We start from the raw sequence: 15,067 nt of genomic DNA on the forward strand, positions 1-15,067 counted from the left end.
TAAAACTCGTAAGAAATATCTTGCTGTGTTTTGTAAACAGATCTTTTCTCTGGTACTGTTCCGGGTGTAGCCAGCCTATTGTTCTCTGGTAAAATGTAGATTAACTTTAAGCTAAATATTAGAAAATGTAGCTGGCTACATTCTTTCTATGATTGGCCTAAACATTAGAAAATATAGTTTTTGCTTTTTCGTTGTAAGCTCATTTACTTGTGTGGCTGCCAGCCGAATAGCGTCGCACTTCTGTTTGTCATCTGATGAAAAGGAAGCTATTTTATGTTGAATGTGTTGCGCTAATGTATTTTATGTGAAGGAAAACTATAGTTGCACGTCCCTGATCACTGAAGTAAAAAAAAACACTGACTTTCAATATAAAACGCGACTCCTGTCAACACACAGCTGCTCCCGTTTTCTACTGTAGTGCTATTTACAAATCAACACGAGGCTGGCTCAGCTGAGCTGGGGAACTAAGTAAGCTTCATAATGTAAAATAATGTGACAAGTAAAATAAGATGATCTGCTTTATCTCCTAATGTATTGCACAAGTTGACTTCAGGTATTCACTTAAATAGCTACAAATATTCAAATGTATTGGAAAAACTTCAAATAAATTGTTTCAACGTTATTGACGGTATGGAAAAATCTAGTTTTAATGTCACATGCACAAGTACAGTGAAATGCATTTCTTGCAAACATATCCCGAATCTAGAATACCTCACAATCAAACGCCGACCGTATTATCTCCCAAGAGGAATTCTCTTTGGTTATAGTCACGGCCGTGTATATCCCCCCTCAAGCCGATACCACGATACCACGTCCCTCCCCCGCCCTCCTTTCAGCAAATCTGACCACGACTCAATTTTGCTCCTCCCTTCCTATAGGCAGAAATTCAACCAGGAGGTACCCGTGCTAAGGACTATTCAACGCTGGTCTGACCAATTTGGAATCCACGCTTCAAGATTGTTTTGATCATGCGGACTGGGAAATGTTCCGGGTAGCTTCCGAGAATAATATAGACTAATATATTGAAACGGTGACTGAGTTTATCAGGAAGTGTACAGGAGATGTTTTACCCACTGACAACTAAAACCTACCCAAACCAGAAACCGTGGATAGATTACATTACTTGACAAAATACTTTATAATGACATACATTTTAAAACATTAACATGTAGTGTGTGTGAGCATCTATCAGTCATACATGTCAGTACATACACACAACTAGTAGGTCACATGGGGGAGAGGCGTTGTGCCGTGATTTATTGTGCCGTGATTTTGCTTTATTTGTTTTTTGAAACCATATTTGCTGTTCACTTGCGCTATATAAAATGGAAGGGAGTTCCATGCACTCATTGCTCTGTATAATACTATATGTTTCCTTGAATTTGTTCTGGACCTGGGGACTGTGAAAAGACCCCTGGTGGCATGTCTGGTGGGGTAAGTGTGTGTGTGTCAGTGCTGTGTGTAAGATGACTATGCAAACAATTTGGGATTTTCAAAACATTCATGTTTTTTTATAAAAACAAGAAGTGATGCAGTCAGTCTCTCCTCAACTCTTAGCCAAGAGAGACTGGCATACATATTATTTATATCAGCCCTCTGATTACAATGAAGAGCAAGACGTGCTGCTCTGTTCTGGGCCAGCTGCAGCTTAACTAGGTCTTTCCTTGCAGCACTCGACCACACGACTGGACAATAATCAAGATAAGATAAAACTAGAGCCTGCAGAACTTGCTTTTTGGAGTGTGGTGTCAAAAAAGCAGAGCATCTCTTTATTACGGACAGACCTCTCCCCATCTTTACAACCATTGAATCTATATGTTTTGACCATGACCGTTTACAATCCGAAGGTAAAAGCAAGTAATTTTGTCTCCTCAACTGGCCCAACAGCCACATTATTCATTATCATATTCTAAAACTTAAGGAATGATTTGTTCCAAATACAATGCTCTTAGTTTTAGAGATGTTCAGGGACAGTTTATTACTGGCCTCCCATTCCAAAACAGACTGCAACTCTTTAAGGGTTTCAGTGACTTCATTAGCTGTGGTTGCTAATGCATATATGGTTGAATCATCAGCATACATGGACACACAGGCTTTGTTTAATACCAATAGCAGGTCATTGGTAAAAATAGAAAAGAGTAGAGGGCCTAGAGAGCTGCCCTGTGGTACACCACACTTGACATGTTTGGCATTAGAGAAGCTTCCATTAAAGAAAACCTTCTGTGTTCTATTAGATAGATAGCTCTGAATCCACGATATGGCAGAGGTTGAAAAGATTATGGTCAATAATATCAAAGGCTGCACTGAAATCTAACACTTCTTTTTTGTTGAGTTTAGTCACATAATTTCTCAACTTGCAGTAAGTCAGCCAGTCAGATGTGCAGCCAGACTTATTAGCCACTCCTTTTGCCCCGTCTCTTTCAACCAGACAGTTTTTCAATTCCTCATCAATCCATGGAGCCTTAACAGTTCTAACAGTCAGTTTCTTAACAGGTGCATGTTTATCAATAATTGGAAGAAGACATTTCATAAATTCATCAAGTGCAGCGTCTGGATGCTCCTAATTAATCACATCAGACCAATAAATATTTTTAACATCATCCACAGCAAAATATTTTGTATTATCTCTTACACAATTTTAGGCCCAGCTTTTGGAATTTTGCCTTTCCTGGATTTAGCCACTGCATCCAATGTGACCACTGCATCCAATGTGACCACTGCATCCAATGTGACCACTGCATCCAATGTGATCACTGCATCCAATGGGTACGGATACAGCTTCAGAACAAAGTTCTACAGTATTAGTAATAATGTGATCGATACATGTGGATGGTCTTGTTCCTGTAGTGTTTGTAAACACCCTGGTAGGTTGATTAATAACCTGAACCAGATTTGAATGGGGAAGGTGCTTCAATTATCAGTCGGAAAAATTTAAGAAATACTTGCTGGTTTTAATCGTGGTCCCAAAAACTATTTTTAACACACGATTGCATTTAGAATTGTTGCACAATGATTGGCTTGTAAAAGCGCTGTCTGACAGAAAAAAGCGCTATGCCACTAAATTATGCAAATTTACCCATAGACCGATAAGCAAAAAGTGTATTTCCGTCAACTGGTGTTTCCTTCAATGAAGAGGCTAAAAAGCAATATTTTGCAGTGAGATTTTTTTATTCTCCTGGCCGGTGGCAATTTTATTTATCGCCTTTTTAACGGCCAAAAGCCGTCTATTACCGGCTAACGGAAAACCTGACAAACACACACACACACAGCTTTGTTTTCATATGTTTTCAGGACATTTTGGGAGTATAAATTCAATGGAAATCCTGTTTTCCATAAGCTTAACCCTTAAGCCTGAAATAGCATTTTAACAAATTCAGGACTTTTCAAAATGTTTCTTGTTTTCCTTCCTTGTCAGGACATTTTGGTCCTGATAATGTAGGAAAAAGTGTACACTACACACACACACTTCTTTATTAGTTGGTGAATAGTGACTTTGGACTTGGAGCCTTTGCGATTGCAGGTCAGAACCTATTTCCCCCCCCCTTAAATCTTACCAGTTGAATTTTAAAGGTTGTACACAGGGCCTACCTTTCAAACTTTCTAGACATAACAAAGCCCTGTTGCCTTTTGTTTCACTGGTAATGGTTCCCAGATGAGTTCTGCTCTGGTTCATATTCCAGCAGCGTGTACTTGACTGACTGTCGTTAGATTAATAATCTAATCTACCATGATGTCATCTAGTTCTAATAATCCCTGCTTGTTATTACATAACAACACTTACTTCAGTATGGCCCCAGAGAGTCTATGACCCAAATATCACCCTGCTCCCTATATAGTCAACTATTTTTGACCATAGCCCTATAGCCTGGTGAGACTGGATTGTGTATTTTTGACCATAGCCCTATAGCCTGGTGAGACTGGATTGTGTATTTTTGACCATAGCCCTATAGCCTGGTGAGACTGGATTGTGTATTTTGACCATAGCCCTATAGCCTGGTGAGACTGGATTGTGTATTTTTGACCATAGCCCTATAGCCTGGTGAGACTGGATTGTGTATTTTTGACCATAGCCCTATAGCCTGGTGAGACTGGATTGTGTATTTTTGACCATAGCCCTATAGCCTGGTGAGACTGGGTTGTGTATTTTTGACCATAGCCCTATAGCCTGGTGAGACTGGGTTGTGTATTTTTGACCATAGCCCTATAGCCTGGTGAGACTGGATTGTGTATTTTTGACCATAGCCCTATAGCCTGGTGAGACTGGATTGTGTATTTTTGACCATAGCCCTATAGCCTGGTGAGACTTGGTTGTGTATTTTTGACCATAGCCCTATAGCCTGGTGAGACTGGATTTTGTATTTTTGACCATAGCCCTATAGCCTGGTGAGACTTGGTTGTGTATTTTTGACCATAGCCCTATAGCCTGGTGAGACTGGGTTGTGTATTTTTGACCATAGCCCTATAGCCTGGTGAGACTGGGTTGTGTATTTTTGACCATAGCCCTATAGCCTGGTGAGACTGTGTTGTGTATTTTTGACCATAGCCCTATAGCCTGGTGAGACTGGATTGTGTATTTTTGACCATAGCCCTATAGCCTGGTGAGACTGGATTGTGTATTTTTGACCATAGCCCTATAGCCTGGTGAGACTGGGTTGTGTATTTTTGACCATAGCCCCTATAGCCTGGTGAGACTGGGTTGTGTATTTTTGACCATAGCCCTATAGCCTGGTGAGACTGGGTTGTGTATTTTTGACCATAGCCCTATAGCCTGGTGAGACTGGGTTGTGTATTTTTGACCATAGCCCTATAGCCTGGTGAGACTGGGTTGTGTATTTTTGACCATAGCCCTATAGCCTGGGTGAGACTGGATTGTGTATTTTTGACCATAGCCCATAGCCTGGTGAGACTGGGTTGTGTATTTTTGACCATAGCCCTATAGCCTGGTGAGACTGGGTTGTGTATTTTTGACCATAGCCCTATAGCCTGGTGAGACTGGATTGTGTATTTTTGACCATAGCCCTATAGCCTGGTGAGACTTGGTTGTGTATTTTTGACCATAGCCCTATAGCCTGGTGAGACTGGATTTTGTATTTTTGACCATAGCCCTATAGCCTGGTGAGACTTGGTTGTGTATTTTTGACCATAGCCCTATAGCCTGGTGAGACTGGGTTGTGTATTTTTGACCATAGCCCTATAGCCTGGTGAGACTGGGTTGTGTATTTTTGACCATAGCCCTATAGCCTGGTGAGACTGGGTTGTGTATTTTTGACCATAGCCCTATAGCCTGGTGAGACTGGATTGTGTATTTTTGACCATAGCCCTATAGCCTGGTGAGACTGGATTGTGTATTTTTGACCATAGCCCTATAGCCTGGTGAGACTGGGTTGTGTATTTTTGACCATAGCCCTATAGCCTGGTGAGACTGGGTTGTGTATTTTTGACCATAGCCCTATAGCCTGGTGAGACTGGGTTGTGTATTTTTGACCATAGCCCTATAGCCTGGTGAGACTGGGTTGTGTATTTTGACCATAGCCCTATAGCCTGGTGAGACTGGGTTGTGTATTTTTGACCATAGCCCTATAGCCTGGGTGAGACTGGATTGTGTATTTTTGACCATAGCCCTATAGCCTGGTGAGACTGGGTTGTGTATTTTTGACTATAGCCCTATAGCCTGGTGAGACTGGGTTGTGTATTTTTGACCATAGCCCTATAGCCTGGTGAGACTGGGTTGTGTATTTTTGACCATAGCCCTATAGCCTGGTGAGACTGGGTTGTGTATTTTTGACTATAGCCCTATAGCCTGGTGAGACTGGGTTGTGTATTTTTGACCATAGCCTGGTGAGACTGGGTTGTGTATTTTTGACTATAGCCTGGTGAGACTGGGTTGTGTATTTTTGACTATAGCCTGGTGAGACTGGGTTGTCAATGCTAGATCCTCATGGAGTTGTGAATTCTGTCCTCTCTCGTTGTTCATAACGTCAAGCTGCATGACATTTTATATTTAGTTAAACTCTATCTTCGTAAGTCAGTACATGTATCTGAAAACCAATAATGATAAATGTTTTCCTATATTGCCAGGGGCTGTACTCGTCAGTTATTGGATGACCAATCTGACCTATTGCACCTAGCCTGTCTAGAGAATAGGGGGGTACCTTATTTTATTAATCAATTCATATTAACAAATAAAAAAGAATAATCTAAAACCGATTTGAAGGACTGTTTTAGGAATACTTCTGACTCATCTCTAGCTCTCTATATCTCTTCTCTCTCATGAGTGTGGTCTGATGGATGGATTTGCCTCCAACAGATTATAGTTATATAATTCATTATGAAAAAGAACATGCATGCATTTCAGCTTCCAGTGCCTTAATACCCATTACTTAACATGGTGTTTGTGAATGAGAGAGCCGGGGGCAGGGCGGTCCAAGGGCCGGGGGCAGGGCGGTCCAAGGGCCGGGGGCGGGGGCAGGGCTGGCCAGGGGCAGGGCGGTCCAAGGGCCGGGGGCAGGGGCAGGGCTGGCCAGGGGCAGGGCGGTCCAAGGGCCGGGGGCAGGGCTGGCCAGGGGCAGGGCGGTCCAAGGGCCGGGGGCAGGGCGGGGGCAGGGTGGGGCAGGGCTGGGTGGTCCAAGGGCCGGGCAGGGGATTTGGCTGGCCAGGGGCAGGGCTGGGCTGCGGCAGGGTGGTCCAAGGGCAGGGGATTTGGCTGGCCAGGGGCAGGGCTGGCCAGGGGCAGAGTGCGCACATGCGGCTATTCTGTGTTGAAAACGTTTAACAAAGACAGGTACTGCTATATGCTTAATTTAGAGTTATTTATGTAACTTTAATTGTGATACAAATGTTGGGCTATATGTTTAGATTTTTAATACATTGTATGGCAGCATGATGCGACCTAATGATGATTAGAAAAAAGTTGCATGACAGGCATGAGCTCTGCTTTGTTTTTTGCGCAGGCTGTACACACTTCATCAGTCTCTCATTCACAATTTGACAAGCACTTGATAATGCCTCCAATTTCCCGGCTGCGTCCCCTTTGTGTGGCCATAATGCCCCCTAAGAAAATCCATGCCGTTTGCGGCCAGTGGCTGTTGTGCCCTTGGGCTGAATATAATATTTAGAATTCCCTCCTCCCAGCTACGTGCTTTTATTATAAAGGTGCATTTCTATGGTTAAAATGATCTTCCCCAAACTTGAAATAACCAGTTCGGCTTTACACCGGATGTAATGCAGATTAATGTGCTTTATTTTAAGAAGTTATTTGGACACTTTAGTTGTGATACAAACCTTATCAAAACATATAGACCAATGGGCAAGGCTACATGAGGTGTGCGGCTATGATTCGAACAAGTTGTAAGAAAAGCATGTGTCTTGCCTTAAGCTGGCCGTCATTCACAAGCGACAGGCTAATATTGTCACCCATCGGACTATTCTTGATTTGATCTTGTCTTTACATATACTAAATAATATGACGTTTTGATTTAGAATAGACCGCTATCAAGCACCTGTCTTGAAACAGGGGCAGTGGGAAACATACACTGCTCAAAAAAATAAAGGGAACACTTAAACAACACAATGTAACTCCAAGTCAATCACACTTCTGTGAAATCAAACTGTCCACTTAGGAAGCAACACTGATTGACAATACATTTCACATGCTGTTGTGCAAATGGAATAGACAACAGGTGGAAATTATAGGCAATTAGCAAGACACCCCCCAATAAAGGAGTGGTTCTGCAGGTGGTGACCACAGACCACTTCTCAGTTCCTATGCTTCCTGGCTGATGTTTTGGTCACTTTTGAATGCTGGCGGTGCTTTCACTCTAGTGGTAGCATGAGACGGAGTCTACAACCCACACAAGTGGCTCAGGTAGTGCAGCTCATCCAGGATGGCACATCAATGCGAGCTGTGGCAAGAAGGTTTGCTGTGTCTGTCAGCGTAGTGTCCAGAGCATGGAGGCGCTACCAGGAGACAGGCCAGTACATCAGGAGATGTGGAGGAGGCCGTAGGAGGGCAACAACCCAGCAGCAGGACTGCTACCTCCGCCTTTGTGCAAGGAGGAGCACTGCCAGAGCCCTGCAAAATGACCTCCAGCAGGCCACAAATGTGCATGTGTCTGCTCAAACGGTCAGAAACAGACTCCATGAGGGTGGTATGAGGGCCCGACGTCCACAGGTGGGGGTTGTGCTTACAGCCCAACACCGTGCAGGACGTTTGGCATTTGCCAGAGAACACCAAGATTGGCAAATTCGCCACTGGCGCCCTGTGCTCTTCACAGATGAAAGCAGGTTCAAACTGAGCACATGTGACAGACGTGACAGAGTCTGGAGACGCCGTGGAGAACGTTCTGCTGCCTGCAACATCCTCCAGCATGACCGGTTTGGCGGTGGGTCAGTCATGGTGTGGGGTGGCATTTCTTTGGGGGGCCGCACAGCCCTCCATGTGCTCGCCAGAGGTAGCCTGACTGCCATTAGGTACCGAGATGAGATCCTCAGACCCCTTGTGAGACCATATGCTGGTGCTGTTGGCCCTGGGTTCCTCCTAATGCAAGACAATGCTAGACCTCATGTGGCTGGAGTGTGTCAGCAGTTCCTGCAAGAGGAAGGCATTGATGCTATGGACCGCCGGTTCCCCAGACCTGAATCCAATTGAGCACATCTGGGACATCATGTCTTGCTCCGTCCACCAACGCCACGTTGCACCACAGACTGTCCAGGAGATGGCGGATGCTTTAGTCCAGGTCTGGGAGGAGATCCCTCAGGAGACCATCCGCCACCTCATCAGGAGCATGCCCAGGCGTTGTAGGGAGGTCATACAGGCACGTGGAGGCCACACACACTACTGAGCCTCATTTTGACTTGTTTTAAGGACATTACATACATAAAATAAAATTAGTCATTTAGCAGACGCTCTTATCCAGAGCGATTTACAGGAGCAATTAGGGTTAAGTGCCTTGCTCAAGGGCACATCGACAGATTTTTCACCTAGTCGGCTCGGGGATTAGAACCAGCGACCTTTCGGTTACTGGCACAACGCTCTTAACCACTAAGCTACCTGCCTTCCTACATCAAAGTTGGATCAGCCTGTAGTGTGGTTTTCCACTTTAATTTTGAGTCTGACTCCAAATCCAGACCTCCATGGATTGATAAATTTGATTTCCATTGATAATTTTTGTGTGATTTGTTGTCAGCACATTCAACTATGTAAAGAAAAAAGTATTTAATAAGATTATTTCATTCATTCAGATCTAGGATGTGTTATTTTAGTGTTCCCTTTATTTTTTTTGAGCAGTGTACATGTCATCTATGCACTTAAATAGCAAATGGACGCTTTTCCTGTGGTTCATTTTCATGCCAGCCAGGTAGGCTATACTCCTGTTGTAAAGAGAAGCAATATGCTTAATATTAGGAAAGTTGAGAAATAAATATAGAAAGCTGATGGGATCCTCCTCTTTCTAATAGAGGCCATCACTCTGTTTTCTCACGCAATTTTATAGCCTATAGAAATATTGCGCAACATGAGCTCATGGGCTCTCATGAAGTGTTTGATCAGATTTTTGATAACATTTGCATTGATGTCAGAGTGATTAGAGGGACAATGGAGTGCTGAGTACCAGGCAGTTAGCAACTAATGACCATCAGCAGAATCAGAGCTTGGAGAAGCCTAATTACCATTACTAAACGGTCACATGTCATTTGACTGCCGTCATGACTCGGGTCACCGTAACAGCCCTAGACGGGTGAGTGGGGGAGCGTTGCGCACCGAGGGGTCAATTGGCAGGAAGATCGCAATATCAAGGACACATTGCTAGGCCTAAACTGTGTTAGACCTAGTTACTTTTTGTATAGGCTCCAAAAATATTTTCAAATTGGTAGGCCTATGTTTCTCTTGTCCATAAAAATACTCATCAGTTATTTGCCTACCTTTAAAAAAAGAAAAAGAAAAAAATATATTATAGCCATATCAAGTGCATGCTTTGCTATTTCATCATCTGGGTAAGCTACATCCATCAGGCTACTCTCACTTAGTAATAACTATAGTACAGCCTCCCTTCACTTAGTAACTATAGTGTAGTCTGCCTTCACTTAGTAACTACAGTACAGCTTGCCTTAGTAACTATAGTACAGCCTGCCTTAGTAACTATAGCACAGCCTGCCTTAGTAACTACAGTACAGCCTGCCTTAGTAACTACAGTACAGCCTGCCTTAGTAACTATAGTACAGCCTGCCTTAGTAACTATAGTACAGCCTGCCTTCACTTAGTAACTATAGCACAGCCTGCCTTAGTAACTATAGTACAGCCTGCCTTAGTAACTATAGTACAGCCTGCCTTAGTAACTACAGTACAGCCTGCCTTAGTAACTACAGTACAGCCTGCCTTAGTAACTACAGTACAGCCTGCCTTAGTAACTATAGTACAGCCTGCCTTAGTAACTACAGTACAGCCTGCCTTAGTAACTATAGTACAGCCTGCCTTAGTAACTATAGTACAGCCTGCCTTCACTTAGTAACTATAGCACAGCCTGCCTTAGTAACTACAGTACAGCCTGCCTTAGTAACTATAGTACAGCCTGCCTTAGTAACTATAGTACAGCCTGCCTTAGTAACTATAAAGTACAGCCTGCCTTAGTAACCATACAAGTGCATGCTTTGCCCTGAGTAACTACAGTACAGCCTGCCTTAGAATAACTATAGTACAGCCTCCGCCTTAGTAACTACAGTGTAGCAGCCTTCACTTAGTAACTATAGTACAGCCTGCCTTAGTAACTACAGTACAGCCTGCCTTAGTAACTACAGTACAGCCTGCCTTAGTAACTATAGTACAGCCTGCCTTAGTAACTACAGTACAGCCTGCCTTAGTAACTATAGTACAGCCTGCCTTAGTAACTATAGTACAGCCTGCCTTCACTTAGTAACTATAGCACAGCCTGCCTTAGTAACTACAGTACTGCCTGCCTTAGTAACTATAGTACAGCCTGCCTTAGTAACTACAGTACAGCCTGCCTTAGTTAACTATAGTACAGCCTGCCTTCACTTAGTAACTATAGTACAGCCTGCCTTAGTAACTATAGTACAGCCTGCCTTCACTTAGTAACTATAGCACAGCCTGCCTTAGTAACTACAGTACTGCCTGCCTTAGTAACTACAGTACAGCCTGCCTTAGTAACTACAGTACAGCCTGCCTTAGTAACTATAGTACAGCCTGCCTTAGTAACTATACTACAGCCTGCCTTAGTAACTATAGTACAGCCTGCCTTAGTAACTACAGTACAGCCTGCCTTAGTAACTACAGTACAGCCTGCCTTAGTAACTACAGTACAGCCTGCCTTAGTAACTACAGTACAGCCTGCCTTAGTAACTACAGTACAGCCTGCCTTAGTAACTATAGTACAGCCTGCCTTAGTAACTATAGTGTAGTCTGCCTTAGTTAAATCAGAATAAAATGATGGCTGTCTTTGCCTGTTTGGCAGTTCTTCAGATGATAGCTTAGTGGGTAAGAGCGTTGTGCCAGTAACCGAAAGGTCGCTGGTTCTAATCCCCGAGCCGACTAGGTGAAAAATCTGTCGATGTGCCCTTGAGCAAGGCACTTAACCCTAATTGCTCCTGTAAGTCGCTCTGGATAAGAGCGTCTGCTAAATGACCAAAAAAAAAAAAAAAAAAAAATGATGTTACCTACCCTCACCACCTGGGGGCCCCTCAGCATCGACAATAGATGATGCATACATAAAATCGCCCAACCCTAGTTACTACTACATGGATGTAGGCCTAATGATGGTCCCTGCCTCCTCCCTGCTAGCTGTTCAGAACATCCTGCGGGGTTTAAACTCTAACCCTCATGTTGTTTATCTCATTTCCAGGAGCCCATCAAGTCCCGGGCCCCACAGCTTCACCTGGAGTACAGGTTTTATAAACAGCTGGGGAGTTCAGGTGAGTGAATTATGACAATAGAAGGTTATTAGAATATGGTATTGAATCCTAGGTTGCATCTGAAATGGCACCCTATTCCCTATGTAGTGCACTGCTTTTGACCAGAGCCCTATGGGGTGACATTTGGGACGCAAACATAGATGGTCTTGTTGTTTTACTCAGCTTGAGATCTGTGGGGATGACAGATGAGATGGTAGCACAATGAACTGACATCATATAGACTGTACTTCACGATGATGATGGTAATTAACCTGAATCAGCCCATGAACACACAGCGGCCCTTTGGTCCTGGTCAAAAGTAGTGTACTGCCCAATAGACCCAACAGACCCAGCCCAACCAGCCTTCCTCCTATAGACCCAGCCTTCCTCCAATAGACCCAGCCCAACCAGCCTTCCTCCTATAGACACAGCCTTCCTCCAATAGACCCAGCCCAACCAGCCTTCCTCCAATAGACCCAGCCCAACCAGCCTTCCTCCAATAGACCCAGCCTTCCTCCAATAGACCCAGCCTTCCTCCAATAGACCCAGCCCAACCAGCCTTCCTCCAATAGACCCAGCCCAACCAGCCTTCCTCCTATAGACCCAGCCCAACCAGCCTTCCTCCAATAGACCCAGCCCAACCAGCCTTCCTCCAATAGACCCAGCCCAACCAGCCTTCCTCCAATAGACAGACCAGCCTTCCTCCAATAGACCCAGCCCAACCAGCCTTCCTCCAATAGACCCAGCCCAACCAGCCTTCCTCCAATAGACCCAGCCCAACCAGCCTTCCTCCAATAGACCCAGCCCAACCAGCCTTCCTCCAATAGACCCAGCCCAACCAGCCTTCCTCCAATAGACCCAGCCCAACCAGCCTTCCTCCAATAGACCCAGCCCAACCAGCCTTCCTCCAATAGACCCAGCCCAACCAGCCTTCCTCCAATAGACCCAGCCCAACCAGCCTTCCTCCAATAGACCCAGCCCAACCAGCCTTCCTCCAATAGACCCAGCCCAACCAGCCTTCCTCCTATAGACCCAGCCCAACCAGCCTTCCTCCAATAGACCCAGCCCAACCAGCCTTCCTCCAATAGACCCAAGGTGTTTTACTATGGTCCCTATATTTACCATCCTAACTGCCCAATGTTGTTTACACCAGTGGAAAAAGTTAGTCTAGAGCCCTGCTAAAGGTGGCCTGACTGTTATAGCTGCAGTCTAAAGGTGGCCTGACTGACTGTTATAGCTGCAGTCTAAAGGTGGCCTGACTGACTGTTATAGCTGCAGTCTAAAGGTGGCCTGACTGACTGTTATAGCTGCAGTCTAAAGGTGGCCTGACTGACTGTTATAGCTGCAGTCTAAAGGTGGCCTGACTGACTGTTATAGCTGCAGTCTAAAGGTGGCCTGACTGACTGTTATAGCTGCAGTCTAAAGGTGGCCTGACTGACTGTTATAGCTGCAGTCTAAAGGTGGCCTGACTGACTGTTATAGCTGCAGTCTAAAGGTGGCCTGACTGACTGTTATAGCTGCAGTCTAAAGGTGGCCTGACTGACTGTTATAGCTGCAGTCTAAAGGTGGCCTGACTGTTATAGCTGCAGTCTAAAGGTGGCCTGACTGACTGTTATAGCTGCAGTCTAAAGGTGGCCTGATTGACTGTTATAGCTGCAGTCTAAAGGTGGCCTGATTGACTGTTATAGCTGCAGTCTAAAGGTGGCCTGACTGACTGTTATAGCTGCAGTCTAAAGGTGGCCTGACTGACTGTTATAGCTGCAGTCTAAAGGTGGCCTGACTGACTGTTATAGCTGCAGTCTAAAGGTGGCCTGACTGACTGTTATAGCTGCAGTCTAAAGGTGGCCTGACTGACTGTTATAGCTGCAGTCTAAAGGTGGCCTGACTGACTGTTATAGCTGCAGTCTAAAGGTGGCCTGACTGACTGTTATAGCTGCAGTCTAAAGGTGGCCTGACTGACTGTTATAGCTGCAGTCTAAAGGTGGCCTGACTGACTGTTATAGCTGCAGTCTAAAGGTGGCCTGACTGTTATAGCTGCAGTCTAAAGGTGGCCTGACTGACTGTTATAGCTGCAGTCTAAAGGTGGCCTGACTGACTGTTATAGCTGCAGTCTAAAGGTGGCCTGACTGACTGTTATAGCTGCAGTCTAAAGGTGGCCTGATTGACTGTTATAGCTGCAGTCTAAAGGTGGCCTGACTGACTGTTATAGCTGCAGTCTGAAGGTGGCCTGATTGACTGTTATAGCTGCAGTCTAAAGGTGGCTGACTGACTGTTATAGCTGCAGTCTAAAGGTGGCCTGACTGACTGTTATAGCTGCAGTCTAAAGGTGGCCTGACTGACTGTTATAGCTGCAGTCTAAAGGTGGCCTGACTGACTGTTATAGCTGCAGTCTAAAGGTGGCCTGACTGTTATAGCTGCAGTCTAAAGGTGGCCTGACTGACTGTTATAGCTGCAGTCTAAAGGTGGCCTGACTGACTGTTATAGCTGCAGTCTAAAGGTGGCCTGACTGACGTATAGCACCAGGTTGTTTTAGTTTCACTGCTACAGTTCGCTGTATGTCCTCACTCATTCCACTGAAACTGTTGGTCCAGTTCTCACCCTTTCCATTCTAGTGAATAAAAGGTGTTTGAAATAAATTCAGCAAAAAAAGAAATGTCCTCTCACTGTCAACTGCGTTTATTTTCAGCAAACTTATTGCCAGTCCTGTCTGGTCCAGAGACGGTGGGTTTGTGCCCATAGGCGACGTTGTTGCCAGTGATGTCTGGTGAGGACCTGCCTTACAACAGGCCTACAAGCCCTCAGTCCAGCCTCTCTCAGCCTATTGCGGACAGTCTGAGCACTGATGGAGGGATTGTGCGTTCCTGGTGTAAAATAAAAATAAATAAATTGGTCATTTAGCAGACGCTCTTATCCAGAGCGACTTACAGGAGCAATTAGGGTTAAGTGCCTTGCTCAAGGGCACATCGACAGATTTTTCACCTAGTCGGCTTGGGGATTAGAACCAGCGACCTTTCGGTTACTGGTACAACACTCTTAACCACTAAGCTACCTGCCGCCAGGTAACTCGGGCAGTTGTTGTTGCCATCCTGTACCTGTCCCGCAGGTGTGATGTTCGGATGTACCGATCCTGTGCAGGTGTTGTTACACGTGGTCTGCCACTGCGAGG

The 15,067-nt window shown here is 44.9% G+C and overlaps 1 protein-coding gene across 4 annotated transcripts in view; it reads left to right on the plus strand.

The window, feature by feature from the left end:
* csnk1g2a (casein kinase 1, gamma 2a) overlaps positions 1 to 15,067 on the plus strand; it is a 73,619-nt gene that overhangs the window by 13,398 nt on the left and 45,154 nt on the right. For all 4 annotated transcript variants that reach the window (XM_041895460.2, XM_041895461.2, XM_041895463.2 and 1 more), the window contains exon 3: positions 11,853 to 11,922. In XM_041895460.2, coding sequence (XP_041751394.1) covers positions 11,853 to 11,922 — 70 coding nt within the window. The remainder of the gene's footprint in view (positions 1 to 11,852; positions 11,923 to 15,067) is intronic.

Source organism: Coregonus clupeaformis, unplaced genomic scaffold (assembly GCF_020615455.1).
Source record: "Coregonus clupeaformis isolate EN_2021a unplaced genomic scaffold, ASM2061545v1 scaf0393, whole genome shotgun sequence".
Lineage (NCBI taxonomy): Eukaryota > Metazoa > Chordata > Actinopteri > Salmoniformes > Salmonidae > Coregonus > Coregonus clupeaformis.